General features: G+C 40.6%; 1 protein-coding gene and 1 pseudogene across 1 annotated transcript in view; both read left to right on the forward strand.

Moving 5' to 3' along the window:
- KALRN (kalirin RhoGEF kinase) overlaps positions 1–19,588 on the forward strand; it is a 635,807-nt gene that overhangs the window by 295,673 nt on the left and 320,546 nt on the right. The window contains exons 12-13 of the mRNA XM_037734035.1: positions 5,034–5,242; positions 8,875–9,049. Of these exons, the coding sequence (XP_037589963.1) occupies positions 5,034–5,242; positions 8,875–9,049 (384 nt within the window). The remainder of the gene's footprint in view (positions 1–5,033; positions 5,243–8,874; positions 9,050–19,588) is intronic.
- LOC119469086 lies at positions 17,693–17,788 on the forward strand (annotated as a pseudogene).

Consider the following 19,588-nt stretch of genomic DNA (forward strand, 5'->3'; position numbering starts at 1 on the left):
TGACCAGGATGGTCTCGATCTCTTGACCTCATGATCCACCCGCCTCGGCCTCCCAAAGTGCTGGGATTACAGGCGTGAGCCACCGCGCCCGGCCTAAATGTTATTTTTCAAAAGCAAAACTTCATTCCTACTTATAGAGAAGAATTACTCAAGAAAGGCAACAAACATGTACTTGGGACTTTCTTATACATTTAGAGCCTCCACTATTAGTACAAATTGTGCTGAATTTTCAAATACCTTCTTTTTGCCTGGGGCTAAGAGGGCAGCCAGCTCTGTTTTCTGGTCTAGAGAGCTAGGGCAAGTGTAGGGAGAAGCATTGACCAAGTCCTCATTCTCTTTGTCCAGGAACATGGCATTTGTAGCACCTGCCCTGCAGAAATAGTCATCACAGAATTCTCTTTTCTTGCTGTGTTTCCAAGGAAATGCCACAGTCACGTGGCTTGCAAAATATCCATTTCTGGATATTTTTGTAGTATAAATATAAGTCAAGTTAAATAAGAAGTGTGGGAAAAGTAACCAACTTCTGCTCTTTATTAGCTTAATTAAATACCCACTTCTTTGTTTCACCTTGTGGAATCATTCTGCCACACCATTTCCTACTCAAATAAGTACAGACACACCACAGACACTCCCCTATACACATGTTCCTCTACCCACCCACCCTGGAACCAGAACTAAATTGGTCTTTAAGAGGGATGATGGCCTTAAGAACAAAATAGCCTCATCTGCTGTTTCACTTGCTGTACTATTGTACTGTTTATTTAAGAAATAAGCTGGTGGTTCATGCCAAGGAAAAATTATCTTTTCAAAATGAGGGAGGAGGAGATTCACCCTGTGGAAATGGTGTGCCTTTTAACATCCTTAAAGATTGTTGATACCATTGTTGTTAATCAGTTGTGTTAGGACAATGGCTGCCCGTGTAAATGGAACAGCCAATCAGCAGGATAAAGTGATGAAATAAAATGACCTCTTCCCTTAACCACTGGTTTGTAAGCCTCTTTATTTTTCCTACAAACCTCCTAGCTCTTCCTCTTTTGTCTCCCTCCTTTCTGTGTTTTCAGTTGTCCCTTTCTCAGGCTGCCCCACTATGCAAGTAGGAGAGGGTCTGTGGGCTGGCCCTCCCTGAACTCACTGGCTCACTATTAGAGCTAATCTTATGTAGGGCATGCAAAAACTCCTTTATAACTCTACTCCTGTCAAGGTTCTAGAAATTCTCAAATTGGATCCATTGTTTTGGAGTTAGGTATTTTTGGCCACTACCACATGTGTTTTCTGAAAAAAAAAAAAAAAAAAAAAAAAAAAAAGAATACATAAAACCATCTACATGCATATGTTAGTATGGAGTAAGCAACCATTGCCAAGAAGAGAACAGTACCCTGAAAGAATGGGTCACAGTACACATACATTTTGATCGAGAAGAAAGGGTCTGGAAATGGATGAAACATGAGATTTTTATTTCTGGGGAGGAGGTGGGTTGATGGAGAAGGTATAGTGCTATCATGTTCAACCTTAGTTAAGCAGAAGGTAAAGAGGATCGCCCAAAGGGGAGAAACGAAGACGGAAGACAGTGGGGGAAAAAAATACATGTGGTTATTGCTGCCAAGCTACCACACTCACTCCGTGATTTTACCTAATTATTTCCCGCAAACATTGGCTTATAGTAGCTTGACAGAAAAGATCATTCTGGCTGGGTCTCACTGACTGCTTAATAACCAGTAATGTAGTAGCAGAAGTGTCCTTCTAATTTGGACTCTTTTCAAAGCATATTCTTCAGAGCCAGATCAGAGGGACATACACAGAGGAAACTGATGGGAGATTGAGAGCTAGAAAAATTACAGCCCAAGAAATGGGATATTGACCTTTACTCATGGTTTAGCACACCAACTTTTATTTCTATCTACCTTATGGTGCTAAGCCTCAGAGGTGCTTATTCAAAATTATGAGTTTGTAATGTAAATTTGCTGCCACCAGGCAGTGACTGTGTATTCCATGTCCACAATTTCACGTCTCTCTCTTCACATCTGGTTTTCTTTTAGTACAATTTCTAGGCTTTCCTCAATTATCCTGAGACAAAGTGGCAAAAAACAGAAAAGAGAAGCCCAGCACAACTTAGTAGCTTGAAGAACCAAATTCGATGTTGATCTTATACAAGCTCCAAAATGAAGGAGTACTTTAAACTTTCCCTCTGCCCTCTGGTGGGAACTGGAGGTGACTTACTGTACTTTTTTAGAGAAGGTGGGGGGTTTGCCGTCTTGGCCAGGCTAGTTTTGAACTCCTGATCTTGTGATCCATTCACCTCAGCCTCCCAAAGTGCTGGAATTACAGCAACATTTTTTTTTTTGAGACAGAGTCTTGCTCTGTCACCCAGGTGGAGTGCGGTGGCACAATCACAGCTCACTGCAGTCTTGACCTCCTGGGAACAAGCAATCCTCCCACCTCAGCCTCCCAAGGAGCCTCGGCTACAGGCGTGTGCCTACATGCCCATCTAATTTTTGTGTTTTTTTTTTTTTAAGTCTATAGAGACTGGATCTTGCCATATTGTCTAGGCTAAAAATATTTTTTAAATGTAATAATACGTAGCACTGATACAGCATTGACTGTATGTCAGGAACTATTGATAAGTAAGGTAAATAAGTTATTTGTATACACACACACACATAAACTTGTGATATTTATGGCAACTCTGGGAGGCAAGCACTGTTATTATCTCCATTTTACTGATAAGGAAAGCCACGGTGCAGAGAGAATAAGGAATTTACTCAAGATTATATAGCTAATATGTCATAGAAATAGGATTTAAAACTTTTTTTTTTTTTGGAAACAGAGCCTCGCTCTGTCCCCCATGCTGGAGTGCAGTGGTGCGATCTTGGCTCACTGTAACCTCTGCTTCCTGGGCTCAAGTGATCCTCATGCCTCAGTTTCTTGAGTAGCTGGGATTATAGGCACCTGCCACCACGCCTGGCTAATTTTTGTGTTCTTAGTAGAGACAGGGTTTTGCCATGTTGGCCAGGCTTGTCTCGAACTCCTGACTTCAGGTGATCTGCCCGCCTTGGACTCCCAAAGTGCTGAGATTACAGGCGTGAGCCACTGTGCCTGGCCCCTGAAACTCTTAAAGACTATGCTACACTGCCTCTCTGTACAAAAATTTTTCGGAGAATCCATCACCTCTTCCCTAAACACTTAAGTGCACTTAGAAAATGTGTTTTCTTTCTAGACAAAACTACTGCCAGAAAATATGCAGTGACATTAAGCTATCATTATCAATATCCTATACTTCCTGGTTTGATTTGAAATTAGTATATTCATACTTACAGCAACATGTATCCCAGCTTATATGGTCTGGAAAACTTGTTTGGTGTTTTATTTGGAAAGGAAATAAACTGAACTAATTACAACCAGATTTGCAAGCTGATAAATGTCAGGCATGTTGAATAATAATTTGCATTCCCTATAGCAATCAGTACAATGCTATAGGCTTATTAATATTGCAATAAGTTTATTTAAAGCATTAATAATAAGGAACTAGTTCAGCCCTCACAGTCTTCAAAGTGAGCAGGGCAAATCTTATTCTTCCCATTTTGTAGATTGGGAAACTGAGGCTCAGGCAGTCTCACCTGTACAAAAAAGACATTTTTTTTAAGGGAGTGTCCACCTTTCTGGCCGCATCCCCTCAAAAAAGACATTCTTTATACTTTATTTAAGGCCTCCAAAGCTTATTAAACTTCCTGTTAACCTCTTCTGCCACATCTAGGTCTTCTCTATCTAAAGAACAAAGAATAACTTGTCCAAAATCTTGAAGGCTATTTTTGTCTCTATTTATTTTTTTAATCTTTCCTTGTTGAAAAGGCCATACTATAATTTACCATACTAAGAACTAACTCCAAGAAATAATGTTCTTGAGGTAGACATTTATCTATATTTTTAACAGGGAAGACTTTAAGATGTTAGAATCAGATGGAAACTAATCATTTTATTTCATGCTTTCCCCAACCTACTTTACACATGACGTCATGGAGATCAAAGGGTATAGTGATTTGTGCAAAGGCACCACAAGTAATGGGAGGAACAGAAGCCAAAATCTGCATCTTCTGACTCCATCTGTCAATTTTCCCTCTTTATTGGCTTTTTTTCCTGGTAGAGCCCTGAGCTTATCTTTCCTGATAGTCAGGTGAAGATTCCTGGTTTCAAAGCAAGCATCAGACTTACCTTCCTCTCTCTCATTTCTGAAAATTCTCAGTGAAAGTAGTCAAAAGTGGGCTCTCTGGCAGGCCACTAGAGATCTGTATTCAGTATGATGAGGAAAAGCTATCAATAAATGATTTTTCAGTAATTCAGTTTTAACTCCTCATCATTTCCAATGCTTATTTTTTTCAAAACACTATACTTAGCTCTTTTAAAGTTGTCTGGCCAGTAATACCTAGTTTCATTTTATCATCTTGAATAACATGGGAAAGTGTCTCGTATATTTATTGAAATTAAGATAAGCCACATCTTTAGCATTCAACTTTTTAACCAATCTAGCAATTTTAAAAGGAACAAAATAGTATGGCATATGTACAGATTATGCTCAATTAATGTGCTTTTAGTTCTTATTGAGCACTACATTCTTTGTGTATTTGCAATATCATGACACATTTCTAAGAATCAATGTGCACAGAGCACATTGCTCCCTTTCCTCTTATCTGAAAGATGAAATAATATTTGTTCATTCTAGTATCCTGTTCTTCCTAATGTCTCAAAAATAACTGATCTCCTTGCTCTAAGACCATACCTGTAGGTTTCCCTGAACCACAGGGAAGTTAAGCCAGGGGCGACTCCTGTCATTATGGAAGGCCAACATCAATGGAGTAAACTTAGCAAAAACTGGTAATGAATATAAATGTAAAAACACAAACTGACCCATAGGTGTGTTCATGAGAATGGCACTGACTGGTTGAGAGTAAGTTGGGTGATTCCAGTCTAGCTTCCTTGCCCTCACCCCAGCCCTGGCCTCTCCATCTGCCCTGAGTGGAGTCTCTGCTCTTTCTCCACAGTTGTGGACATGGATGGAAGATCTTCAGAAGGAGATGTTGGAGGATGTATGTGCAGACTCTGTGGATGCAGTCCAGGAACTGATCAAGCAGTTCCAGCAGCAGCAGACTGCCACTCTAGATGCCACCCTCAATGTCATCAAGGAAGGCGAAGACCTTATCCAGCAGCTCAGGTCAGCGCCTCCCTCCCTGGGGGAGCCCAGCGAGGCCAGGTCAGCATGGGCAGAGTTTTCCAGTATGAAATGCCTCGGGCTAGACGTGAGATAAGTCCTGTCCCAGTCTTGACTCTGCAAAATCTTGCTTTGTGGTCTTGTGTGAGCTTCAGTTTCTTTATCTGTAATATGTAAAAATGCCTGCACCATACCCAACTTGAGTCTAGAATGAAATATTAAATGGAAAGGCTTTAATGTTTCAAAGCATTATTTATCATTCAGGATGTTATTCAGCAATCAGTAAGTAACATAAATACAACAAAAATTAACAAAAGACAAAAATATTAACAATAGTAAAAAATCAGTAAGAATTAGTGCATATTTGCTCATGCAGAGAAATAGACATTATGGAATATAATACTGACGTTGGGTCTTAGGCTAAACTCTGTCCTCCACTGCCCCTGTGAGCAAAATTGGAGCATTTTGCTGATGTTTGACTTTGGACCCATGAAGACGTAGAAAAACTGTGGTGTTGTCCTACCAAATCCCTGTTACCCAGTTATGACCTTTCACCATTCCTTGCTGCCCAGAAAATAAAACAACTTCTGCATCAACCTAAATAAACATAACTAAGGAGACAAATCCTGTCTAAAAATCTTACATTTGTTTAGAATTACCCAGGCCATTGCCTCCTTTCCATTGGCATCAATATCTAGTTTTCTGCCCCTGTCAAGCTCCTTAGATAAAGTGTCATGAGGCCTTAAGCAAGCCCCCAGCAACCAACCCCATGCCCAGGTGCTGTATAAATAGGATTTGATGGTGCTAATGATGCCTGCCCACAGGGACTTGTTCCTATCCCAAAATCACTGAGTGCTGGGACCTTTGCCAGCTCTGGACAGAAATAATCTCATCAGCAAGTCCCAGGCTGGCCCTACGGCCTGAGGGAATTACTTCAATTGAAGAGGGTTTTTTCCCTCCAATACCAGTTGTCCAATTAAATAAACAATGAGAAATTACCTTTAGAAGGCCCTGGCATGTTTTTCTGTTACAAATTAATAATTTCTATTCTAAACATGCACATGAGATGCTCCAAATCCTCCTACTGCATACTAACAAGACGGCCTCTTTTCTTTCTTTGCCTAATTCATCTTGGTGAATATATAATACATGACAGCTTTGTCTGCCTCCCTAGGAAACTCCACTGTCATTTGCTTCTGCAGAAAATTCCAAACAGTGGACAGTCATTTAACCTCTCTGGGCCTCAGCTGCTTCGTCTGTGTCATTAAGGGGTTCACTCCAGGATCTCTGGCAGCTCTAGAATTCTGCAATGGCTTTGTGTCATCTATTCAAATACTTTTCACAGGCTTGGCTGGCTTCACTTTCTGTGGGGCTAGGCCTATGGAGATGCCACTTGTTCTTAACAACTGTAAACCTGCACAGAGCCTAAGGGCATAATGCTACTTGACAGTGGCAAACGCAGCGATGTGGGTGATGCCTGTTCCATGGGTTTCAGAGAGTACCGTAGGCATATAACCAAGAGCCACTGGTGACCATTCATTGTGCCACTAATCTGACTCTAGCCTAGGCTCCCCACCGACATCAAGGCAAGTCAAAGAGAAAAAGAAGTAAATGGTGCTTAGTGGGCATTGGCAAGATGCCTCGCAGACAGCAGAAACATCTTCCCTAGGTCTTCTGATTTTTCTGACACTCATCACTAGAGCACCTAAGGGAGCTTTTGCATCATCTCTGTGATTCCCAGTGAGTGTGACACTGACATAGTGCCTCATAAAATGGTCAGAAATCATTCTCTTCCTTCTGGAAGATGTGTGATGAAGACAGACAGAGGAGGAGACCAAGAGAATAATTATATCCTCCCAGAAGCAAAGCCCTCAAGAAATACATAACAGATAGCAATGAGTACATCTCTTATGTTCTTTTCATGCCTTTGAATGTCCATGCAGTTGTGGGAGTAGAAACTGTGCCTGTATCATGACCAAACAGGACAGGGTGAGAAGGCAGGAATTGGGAGCCCTCTGAATGCTAGGGGAAGGGCACTTGTCAAATTAGCCTTATGCCATCTTCAGAAACAGAATGAGCTCAGATACCATTGCTTCTGAGACAAACACAGGCTAAAAGAACATGGCTTTCAGAAAGCCTGCTGATGAGATGATTGGAAATAAATTATTTTCCCCTTGTCCTCTGACTCCTTAAATTGTATGAGAAGCTAAGATGTCACAAGATAATGGACCTGCCAGCTTATTTCAAGTTTTAGGGCTCTAGCTTACTCAAGGCCCTGTGGAATCTAAACTTCTTAGCCTCCACTATTTTCCCATTATAGTTTGCACCACCTCATTTTGCTGAGCAAATCAGTCTGTTTATCTCCTGGTTCCCCTCTACAAGGCATCACCTCTCCCTACTACTTTTTCTTTTTTTGAGACGGAGTTTCGCCCTTGTTGCCCAGGCTGGAGTGCAATGGCGTGATCTCGGCTCACCGCAACCTCCGCCTCCTGGGTTCAGGCAATTCTCCTGCCTCAGCCTCCTGAGTAGCTGGGATTACAGGCATGCGCCACCATGCCCAGCTGATTTTTTGTATTTTTAGTAGAGACGGGGTTTCACTATGTTGACCAGGATGGTCTCGATCTCTTGACCTCGTGATCCACCCGCCTCGGCCTCCCAAAGTGCTGGGATTACAGGCGTGAGCCATGGCGCCCGGCCTACTTTTGTATAGACTCTCTCTGCTCAGAGGAGGTCACACCCCCTCCTATTACTTGCCTGTATTCATCCATTTCTTCAAACCCTGAAATCAAAACTCCTTGCAACCTTTGTTGTTTGTCCCAGCTTCTTATGAGCTAGTGTTTTACTCTCCTGATCAGCACTTGACGCTGCACTTATGTCCTTTCAGGATTAATAATTGTCCATACAACATGTTACTGCCTTTAGTTCATGTGCACTCTTATTTAAAAGCAAACTGTGAAATGAGCAGGCAGAAATTGTTAAGTCCACTGCTATTAAGTCCACTTGACAGATAAGGCAGCTGAGGCTCAGAGAGGTGATTTCCCAGGGCCACCAGCCAAATGTATCAGAGCAGAGACCTAATTCAGGTTTGCAGGCTCCATATCCTATGCTTTCCTAAGTACAGCCTGAGCTGTTTAGTAGAATAATGCCAGCCCATAATTTTAGCATAGCTTTATAAAGTGCATGCTTACAATTTTGACAACTATGACATCATCTGTTTTAACAAAGAGTCTGTGAAGTAAAACTAGGAAGATTTATTTAAAATATGCCTTTAATACATCTGTATGTATTTTGATAGATGTATATGTGTGTGTATTGAAACTATATGTATTAGACTACATATATATGTGGAACCATTCCATTTCTCTGATATTTTATGTGTTGTAGAGTTTTTTCTCATACATTATTTCATCTTATTTCTTTCACAATTCTGCTTGAGGAGAACAACTAGTCTTGGAAATAGACTTGTGAACCCAAAAAAGGATGTGTGTATCTTTGATTCATCCATTAAGCAGATAGCATCAGGCTCACAGAAGGAGTCTGATAAATATCTGTTGATTGAATGACCCAACTGATTCACATCCACCTTGCTCAGATGGAGAAGGTCCCCCTACTTCTCTGTCACTTTTAATATGGCAAGGCCTCTCTCTCTCTTTTTTCTTCCCACTCTGCCACAGGGACTCAGCTGTGTCCAACAACAAAACACCCCACACCAGCTCCATCAGCCACATCGAGTCGGTCCTGCAGCAGCTTGATGATGCCCAGGTGCAGATGGAGGAGCTATTCCATGAGCGGAAGATTAAGCTGGACATCTTCCTGCAACTGCGCATCTTTGAGCAGTACACCATCGAGGTAGTAGGGGGCCAGGAGGACAGGTGGAGAGGGGCCAAGAAGTGGTTCCTGGCTGAGGGCACTGCCCCAGAGACAGGGCAGTAGCCTAAGGAAATTAGAGCATCCAGCATGCATTTTTAGAAAGCAAGGAACTCCCAGTCCACCATGACATACTCCTTCCAGTCCCTCTCATCCCCTAATGCTATGCAGAGCCCCTCTGTTTTACTTACTGTCTGTAGATTACTTCATTGAGAAATGTTTGTTTGTTTTGTTTTGTTTTTGAGATGGAGTTTCACTCTTGTTGCCCAGGCTGGAGTACAGTGGTGCAATCTCAGCTCACTGCAACCTCTACCTCTCAGGTTCAAGCGATTCTTCTGCTTTAGCCTCTTGAATAGCTGGGATTACAGGCATGTGCCACCACACTGGCTAATGTATTTTTAGTAGAGATGGGGTTTCATCATGTTGGGCAGGCTCTTGAACTCCTGACTTCAAGTGATCTGCCTGCCTTGACCTCCAAAAGTGCTGGGATTACAGGCATGAGCCACCATGCCTAGCCAAGAAGTTTTTTATTGCTATCCATTAGACTCTTACTTGGTATTATGGTTCCTGAAATACTATGAGCTGGTAGTTTGATGATTGGAGTAGAGTTATTGAATTTCACAGCTTTAAGAATGGGTAGATATTAAAATTAGGTGGCCTCCTTAGAGCCAATAATATATATTACACATTAGATTCAATCACACAGCAGTTAAGAAGCCAGGTGTCACAGGAAGAGGAACCTGCATCTGCAATTTGATTTCTACCTGTTAAGAAAGTAAGTCTGTGCTATGACCATTTGTTGGTTCATCTCATAGACTCCTCAGTTTATTTTTGGAAGGTTGGAATCACATATTCTGGTCTATTTATGTCCCCTTTATCATGCCAATTAGTAATGTAGCCAGGTCCATACAATTTCTGTGGTATAAGGAATATCTAACATAAGGTACTTTTTCTTTTTCAGAGATGGCAAAGGGTTAAATTAAAGGCATGTCTTCTCTTTGCTCCTGGCTGGTATGGTAGGAGGGAAAGCCAACTTTCCACCCACCATTTCTTAACTTTGTTTTCCATTCCAACCATCTCTCTGGAGTTAGGGTTTCTGGAGGGTGATCTTCCCAATAATATCTGTGGAAACTTCAATGGAACAGCTTTGGAAGGAAAATTATTTTTTTTAACATGTTGAAAGCTCCAACATCCCATCCTAATCCAACTCAGTACCAGAGACTGTCTTGGGAACAGCTCCCCTTTGCTTTAATCCCGGATCCAAAAATGTTCATATTGAGAATCTGAAATGTAAAAGAAAAGCAACTGTAAAGGTATTCATCTTTCTATCCCTTACTCTCTTAGAAGCACATCTCTACACCTGCCTCCTTGGGAGTTCTTGTAATTTCTTGCTTAAAGACTTCATGTTCTAAAAGGTGCTTTCTGGACAGGTCCTGGAACAAAGGAGAAGATAAGCCTTTAAATCCAGACCTTAACTATGCTTCCAACTGATTTCATAACCTAGGTGAATTTATTTATACTTTTTATTTATTTTGAATCTACTCTCAGGATTTCAGGTGGCAAGTGGTATCAAAACATGTTTTGAGAAACAATCAAAATGCCAGTGGAAAAATAAAGATATTGGCATGTGGTGAAGAGTGTATATAGTGACCATTGTAAAGGTGGGGCAACAAGGTAATAGAAAAAAAGAAAGGGTATGTGGGTCATTATTCTTTAGTAATTTGGATTGAGATGTACAGAAATAAATACAGTTTAAGTTGATTAAAGTAGCCCAAGGCAGTACTGCAGTCATTCATCAGCTCCATTTTGCCCTCTGGAAGTGAATATATCCAGGGAGGAAATTATGTTAGCAGGTGTGGGGGTTTTGCAATTGTACTTCTTATTTACTCTTCTGTCATTCCAGGTCTACTTCAAAACATGCTTAAGGGAGAGGAAGTCATCTGAGGGTTGGGATTAAGTTTTATTTGAAAAGATGACTGTGGCCTGGAAGTCAGGGTCGCTGGTTGAGTGCTGGAATGGGTCAATTAGCTTTGCTTTGACATCGGCTACACCCCTGACATCAGCTGGGGGCATCACAAGGGTGTCTTTGCTTGGATTGATTCTAGGCAAGTCCAGTTCCACTAAAAAAAACAACCCAAAACATATGGAGAAAATATCCTTTAAAAAATGTGGGTTTAAATCAAATACATTAAAATTGGATCTGGCTTAAATGTTACAAGAGAGGAATTTGATACTTAAACTATGGGGCCGGGCATGGTGGCTCGCACCTGTAATACCAGCACTTTGGGAGACTGAGACTGGCAGATCACTTGAACTCAGGAGCTCAAGACCATCCTGGGCAATATGGTAAAACTCCATCTCTACCAAAAATACAAAAAATTAGCAGGGTGTGGTGGTAAGCACCTGTGGTCCCAGCTACCTGGGAGGCTAAGATGGGAGGATCACTTGAACCCAGGAGGTGGAGGTTGCAGTGAGCTATGATCATACCACTGCACTCCAGCCTGGGTGACAGAGTGAGACCCTATCTCAGAAAAAAATAAAAAATAAACGAATAGATTATGGGATTTGCATTCTTCAGCCTTTGTATAAAAATTCCTCTTCCTACCCCAAGTACTGGATAACAACAACTAGACAACCTGGAATGCAGGAGAGCAAGGGTGTGAGGGCCTCATAAAATAAGGGAGAGAAAAATCACAATGGCCAGCTGTGGTGGCGCAAGCCTGTAATCTCAGCACTTTGAGAGGCCAAGGCAGGCAGATCGCCTGAGGTCAGGAGTTTGAGACCAGCCTGGCCAAAATGGTGGAACTCTGTCTCTACTAAAAGTACAAAAATTAGCCAGGGATGGTGGCCCATGCCTGTAATCCTAGCTACTTGGGAGGCTGAGGCAGGAGAATCACTTGAACCCAGGAGGCAGAGGTTGCAGTGAGCTGAGATCGTGCCACTGTACTCCAGCCTGGGCAGCAGAGAGAGACTCAGTCGCAAAAAAAAAAAAGATGAGATTTTGTATCCTCTGGTGTAGGCTATTACATTCAGATTTTAGAAGGGGTCTTGTTCCCTTGTCTTGTGGGGGAGGCCCAAAAGCTTGGGGAGTATGCTACATCTAATCTTAGAACAGGAAATCCTGCCAAACCTATGGAAAAGTTCTGCTTCAAGTCAGATTGTCAGAAGTTATTTTTGAGGGTGATGATATTATTCAAATACCAGCTATGTCTCACTGTGGGATGAAGAACAAACTTGTAGAGATGCTTCTGAGTGTGAAACTGAGGGTGGTAACGAGAGGCATGTCAAAGCTGACATAAGCCAGGGCAGGATCTGTGATTATAGGACCTACAGTGTGGTTTCTTTCCTAAAGGAAGGCATTTGATAGACATGCTCCAAATTCCTTGGGATTACTGAACCCTGGAGGAGGCCTGCTACCCTGCATTTGAGACATCTAAGAGTGACTCCTTAGCTGTATCACTGAGAGCCGAGATGAGCCAGTTAATGTAATCATTAGGATAGCACATGGGTTGCTGCACCAATCTCTTTTTACTCAGTAATAATGGTGCTCACTTTATAACCTGGAATGAGATCATAGGGTGCCCCCACTTAAAGTGAAATATCCTAAGTTTGCTAGTCAGATGTTCAACACCAGGACCATAGCTGAGACCAAAGAGATCTATAGTGGAATATGTTGTTCTATAATGTTTTCCATGTAGGTTCAGCCTACCTCTATGAAAGGCATTTTATATAAACTGGTTATTATAGAAGAGACATTTCAGCAAATACAAATGTTTATTTTGTGGTGGTAAGAATATGGGTGATTTTTTTTCTTATTTTTTGATGCTTTCTTGCATTTCCGAGTTTTCTACAATTAGGATAATCAGAAAGAAATGAAAAATATTTTTAGAAGCAAGAATAGGCCAGTGGTCTCCATTTTTTATTGTGTACCCTCTCAATGTTTTTGAACTTACAACCCCCTACATATAAATATTTGTTCATTTTTAAGTTATAAAAATGTTCGGTCACTGGCTAATTATTTCAAAACTCAACATGCTCTTTGGGAGAGGTTTAGCTTTTTCATTAGAAGTTGTGGGTTCCATATTTCAGATAGTCTTCTGATAATTTCCAATTATTTTTTGCCTGTTTTCTTGACAGATCTTGTTAGATTGTCATTGTTGCCTTTCCCCATATGTGGCTGACAGATAATTCAAAATTCTCTTATGCTTTCATGATTAGTATTACCTTCAAACTGCAATTTCTTTGCAGGAATCTCATTAAACCATGTATCTTTTTGTGAAGGTTAGTTTAGTTAAAACTAGATAGTAGATAAATCTGTTTAACTGGACACATTTAAAAAAAAAAAGCAGTAATTTGAAATAAGCTGAAAGCAATGAACAAATGAGCCACAGTCAGCCCCACTGAGTTGCAATACTCCTACCTTCCCTGAGGAGCCCTCTTTTTCATGCACTACACAAAACCATCCGCCATGTGGTCAGAGTGAGACTCCAGCACCAGTCTACTAATGAAAATCTTGGGAAATTTTATATACTTTGTATTGGCTTGATAAAATATACGTGCACAATATAATATATATACGCATACATGCGTATTTATATCAAGATAGTTTTTCTCTCTATTATCGATGGATAATTTTGGGCATTTTCTGCAATGGCCATACTCATGTTGGAAAGTCCTAGAAATGACACAAGAAAGATATTATAGACAAGGAACTTGCAGAAAATAAGGGCCACATTTATGGTCTTTCTTTGTAATCTCTGTGTAATTGCAAGCAAAGTGTGCTTAATGCACCTGAAAGTTTATCTGAGTAATTGACCTGAATAGGGAATGATATACCAATTCTAAATCTATGGGATTGATATAAAACAAACAGGGGTCAGGCTAAGGCCAGGAAGAAATGGTATTCAAGGAAGAAACTTCTGCCTATAGAAGATACGCTGATTACAATTTACTGGTGGTCTCAGCTCTTTAATTAGTTGTACACAGAGGCCCTTAGCATTTTATAGTAGAAAGAGACCCTTCAGTCAGCCTTTTACCTATGTAGAAATTCAACTCAGTAAGCATTTGATGACCACCTACTTAAATACCAAAAACTAGGTTGGACATTGAGGACATAACAGGGAGACACAGAAACAGAGGATCATTATACAATTTAAGAATTCTGTGATAGAGCCTCCTTGTTTGTAGAGAACACTGGAAGGGGCAGATTCTTAGCCCAGTCAGGATGCCCATGGAGAGTTTCCCAATGAAGTTACACCTGGAGGGCAGGCAAAACTTGGTGGCTAGAATTTGGCATCCCTGGAGGATGCCATCCAGCCTCTACCAGAGTATCTCCAGAGCCCAGAAAGGGGCTTAGCAGGGAAGGGAGAAGAAATGAGGGAGCTCAGGATTTCACTATAGTGTTGAACCAAAATCTCCACCTTTTACATTTGTTCTGCTCTCTGGGGGGAGGGGGAGGACTAATCTGTTCCCTCTTATTTGGGAGCCTTGAAAATATTCAAAAATCCTTATCATAGATCTTTTTTCCTGAAAAATGGTGAGATTGTATGAGTTATTTCTGCAGTCCCCTCTGACTCTAAAAATTTTATGACTTCTCCTTAGTGCCAGCCCTCTGTGGTATATATCCCCTATTTATACACCTCTCTCTGGACAGGATATGATCTCAAGACACTGACTCTGTTGGTCACTCTCTGCTGAAGGAACCCTAGTTACCTAAGCCTGGCTCACAAACAGGCTTGGATGTGTCCTATTAAGAACACTGGCTCTGGTGCAGCCCACGAGATAGTTACCTTTCAATGACATCACCTGTCTTGTCTAGACTTTTCTCACTTTCAAAGTAAATGTTTCCAGTACATTGACTTTAAAAAAAAAAAATGGAAGCTTTTCTATTTTGTCACTCAAATTAAGTCTTTTTCTTTCTTTCTTTCTTTCTTTCTTTTTTTTTTTTTTTTTTTTAGTTCTTCTGCCTATGAAAATAGATATAAATTTAATTTATTATTACTATCAATGTTGGGGCTGTTTGAAAAGTTGGGCAGGTAAGACAGGGCTCTCTGGTGCATCACTACAGGCTCTTCTCTGGGGAACACGGAGCCATTAGTCTGCATAATCACTGTCAGATGTGGATCATCTAAAGGCCCATCATCTAGTCCAATTTCACCACTTTTTTCCTCCGTAAATACTATTAGAGATTGCAAGGCCTTGCTGCTCTCCACATTTGTAACATGCCAAATCTACCAACATAGCAACTACATCAAGAAAGAAGCCAAGATCTAGTTGAGACTCTTCCTAGTAATCACTGTCACATTTTCTAAATGTACCCCCAGAACATTTGGGAAGGAAGTGTAGAATGAATACAATAAAGTAGACCTAATCCTCACAAAATATTTATTTCATAGTCTCCTCTAGACTTTTTGGCAAATTAATTTTGGGATCATTAGGAGGTTTTCCCTACTATTGTGCTTTTTTAAAAAAATCAGGATTATTCTCACGGCTTTAGTATTCTGGCAAGTCACCTGTTTTCAGTAGAACTGTCAAAAATTCCTCATGGAAATGTTTAGATTGCTCTGAAATGGGGTGGATTTGGGGCTGTGGATCTGAGCTGAAGTAACATTATCAAGGTTCAAATACCATATGCTCCTCCTTTCTAGTAAGGATGCAGTAGAAAGTGTTCAGCTTACATGGGGGGAAAAGAACATTCTGACACTCAAGCATAACTAGGTTCTAGAATGAGTGAGCAATATACGTTATAGGAGCTCTTCAACAAAAGAGAGGTCTTTTAAAAGGAGAATGGAGTTCCACAACTCTCAAAATGATAAGAATCAAAGGTATGGACAAAACTATTAAAAGGAATGACCAAGATCCCTCTCAATCCTATTAACTGACAGCTGTGATTATATCAAGGACATCAGTTTTAATCATGGTGAGAAGAAAAGAACATGAAATTGGCCATAAAAATTATCTAGTTATCCAAATTATTCAATTGGTATAGAAATTAAGTAATTGAACATTGGAACTCATCAATTACAGAATTTTTGCAATATGTTCTCACATTATTTTGCCAAAAATTAAAAGCAGCGGAGTAGATTTCATTACTGTCAAGTCCCTTTGCTTTTCTGGAAATTTCTTACAATATCCCCAAATGTCTTTAGCTATTTAAACAAATATTTTAACTCTTCAGAGAGTTTATACATATTTCTAAAACAAGGAAATGCTATGATAACTTTAAATAATCTGCTTTAGAATGCACTAATCTTATTATTTTAGGAATTGATTAACGGAGAGGAATTCAACACTATATTGGACAAGAAGAGTAAATAATTATGGTACTTTAGCTATTTTAGTTTCACTGTGGTAACCTATATCAATAACATTACAGATAAAATAGCTCTTCCCATGCAATGAGATAGTCTCTTCAGCTGCGATATGTCCTTGCCTATCAGCCAGCATTTGTAGGCCAGTGGAGAATATTTGTCTCCACTTTCCTCATCTTCACAAAACTAATGATGTCATAAAACAGAAAGATGCTTGTTTTGCAATTGACAGCCCAGGTATGCCAATGGCATCCCATCACAATAAAATGCCATGGACTCTTCCTTCCTACTGGTAGTTGGAATGAGATTGAATCTTAACATGTGCATCATATGTAGTGTTGATGAATAATATATATAACCACCTTTGCTGAGAGACAGTGCCATGATCAAGTGGTAGTATTTTGAGTTAGTCTGCCTGAGTTTGAAACCTGTTTCACCAACTTTACTAATCATGTGGCCTTAGGCAAGTTTTTTTTTTTTTTTTTTTTTTTTTTTTTTTTTTTTGGAGATAGGGTCTCACTCTGTCACCCAGGCTGGAGTGCAGTGGCATGATCTTGGCTCACTGCAATCTCCGCCTCCTGGGTTAAAGTGAGTCTCCTAACCCAGCATCCTGAGTAGCTGGGATTACAGGTGTACACCACCATGCCCAGCTAATTTCTGTATTTTTAGTAGGGATGAGTCTCCCCATGCTTGCCAGGCTGATCTCAACCTCCTGACCTCAGGTAATCTGCCTGCTTTGGCCTACCAAAGTGTGGGGATTACAGGCCTGAGTCATTGTGCCCAGCCAGACAAGTTGTCCTTGAAGCCTTGGTTTCCTCATCTGAGAAATGGAGATGAGATACTATTTCCCAGCCTGTTGGGTTACTGTGAGTATTTAATACGTTAACACATAACATTTTAGCAAAGCTCCTGGCAGTTAATCAGCACTTAATACACTGTAGTCAGCATTATTATTATTCATAATATGTTTTCTTTTATGTATATATTTGCTTCCAGGTTTTAAGCAGTTAAGTATCCCAATTTATTCTGATTGTTTCTCTTCCGATTTATTACTGAGTCCTATTAGGAGATCCCTGAATGTTTATGTAGAGCACCTGCTGTGGAAGTCAAAGGCATTTGCTCTTGCCTTACAGAGACCCTGCCTGTGTGGGGAACAGATCACACTTCTATGTGCTGCAACTTTAGTCTCCTATTTGTGACAAAGGCCTCTGGGTAACCAGAGAATTCTAGTTAGGTTAATATTACCTTTATACTGAGCAATCTGGCAGTTTTTTTTTAGAAGGAATTATCAAACTCTTTAAAAATATACTGTACTGTGCTCACTTCGTCAGCACATACTCTAAATTGGAATAATACAGAGAAGATTAGCCTGGCCTCTGACACACAAATTCATGAAGCATTCCATAATTAAAACAAAAAAAAATTCTGGAGGAAGGCAGTGTGTTTTCTTGCAAGGGTAAATTATGCCTGGCATTTATCTAAGGTCACAAACACACAATTTCTTGTTCTGCTCAAAAATATATGATTAACTTAAAAGGCTCATGTGAAGTGAAGAAAACTTCATTTTTTTAAAGAAGAAAACAGGAAGGGTAAAACTGGAACTTTTCTGAAGTGAGACTAGTAAAAAGAAGGCCATCCCCAAAAATCAGTTCTTGGAGCAGCCTTATTGATGTAACCCCATAGTTAAGAGCACTGGATTTGGTCGTTAAATGCTCAGCTCTGCCACCACCAGCTCTGAAACCATGGGAAAAACTATGATTTCTCTGTGCTTTCATTTCCTCCTGTAGTGCTATGAGGATTAAATAAAGTTGATCGGACACTTAACACACTGCCTGTCCCATAATAAATGCACAATGCAAAGTAAAATGTCTTCTTCAATCATATCTTCTTCATAATCATCACCAGCATCAAAACACTGATCTAAAGAAAGAACTACACAGTGAGATTTCCAATGTTGCAGGTGATAAAGAGTTGAAGTGGATAGACCACAGGAAGCAGGGGACAAAAGGGGTAGGTGAATTGTGATTCAGGCAGATACAGATCAAAACATCTGGTGAAGAGGGTCTATAGCTTTCTCTACACATAAATACTGGGGAAGACTGAGAAAACAGGAGGAACCAATGGAGAGGGTTCTCTGAAAACAGCTCAAAGTGACTGTGAAACCAACTCCTACAGAGCAAATTTTGATGGCAGAATACTGGATTTGGTGAATATCATCTGGCAAGAACACCTTGCACTTCTTTTTGAAGTGAGGCTTCCCAATTTTCCATTTCCCATTGCTTCTTACCCTTTTAAAATTTTGGCTGTTTCTCTGATTTCTCTTATTGATGTCTCTAGAGTAGGCCTTTGTTAGAATAGAAATATTGCCAATGTACCTGTCAAAGAAGTTATCATTTCCTAACTCTCCAATTTATTCAGGAGAGTAGGGGAGACAGAGGCCACTAGAGCAGGAGGGGAACTGAGCAGGCCGGGAGCTAAGATAGAGGTAACTGAGTGGAAGGAGAAAGCAGAATAGGTTGACTGACAGCAGAATGTCCTCTGGGAACCTTGTGTTCCATCTTTCATTCACTAGCTTCAGGCCCTAGTTTCTAACCTGAACAAATTCTCTCCAAATGGAGTTAAATCACTAAATACACTCTCTGGCGCAGGCTTTTCTTTTCAGTAGTGTCTCTCTGCATTAGCAAACTAACCCATGACCTATGTTATTAGATAAGTCAGAGAAAAATATCTGGTCTGGGAGTTGTCATGAAGCTCTTCATCCCAGAGGGTTTACTTTGAAGGGTAGTTAGGGCTTGAGCAGACCGGGAGGAGGGACAAGGGCATTTCAGGGCTCTTAGACCAATGAAGAAGCCTGGAGAGGGCAGAACTTGCTCTCAGCATCAGCAAGTAGACTGTCTGACTGATTCATAAGAAGAACACTAGGTAAGGCTGGAAAGCTAGGTTTGTTTTTTAGCAGTAAGGTCAACTTCAGGTTTGAAAACAACTGTTTTTCTTTTTAAAAAATGAGCCCCTGTTGTCTTCCAGCCTTAGCCCCACAAAGAAGATAGGGAGGAAGAACCCAATGAAAAAACGTTCCTTGGCCGGGCGCGGTGGCTCACGCCTGTAATCCCAGCACTTTGGCAGGCCGAGGTGGGTGGTGGATCACGAGGTCAAGAGGTTGAGACCATCCTGGTCAACATGGTGAAACCCCGTCTCTACTAAAAATACAAAA

This window comes from Cebus imitator, unplaced genomic scaffold (assembly GCF_001604975.1).
Source record: "Cebus imitator isolate Cc_AM_T3 unplaced genomic scaffold, Cebus_imitator-1.0 Scaffold568, whole genome shotgun sequence".
Lineage (NCBI taxonomy): Eukaryota > Metazoa > Chordata > Mammalia > Primates > Cebidae > Cebus > Cebus imitator.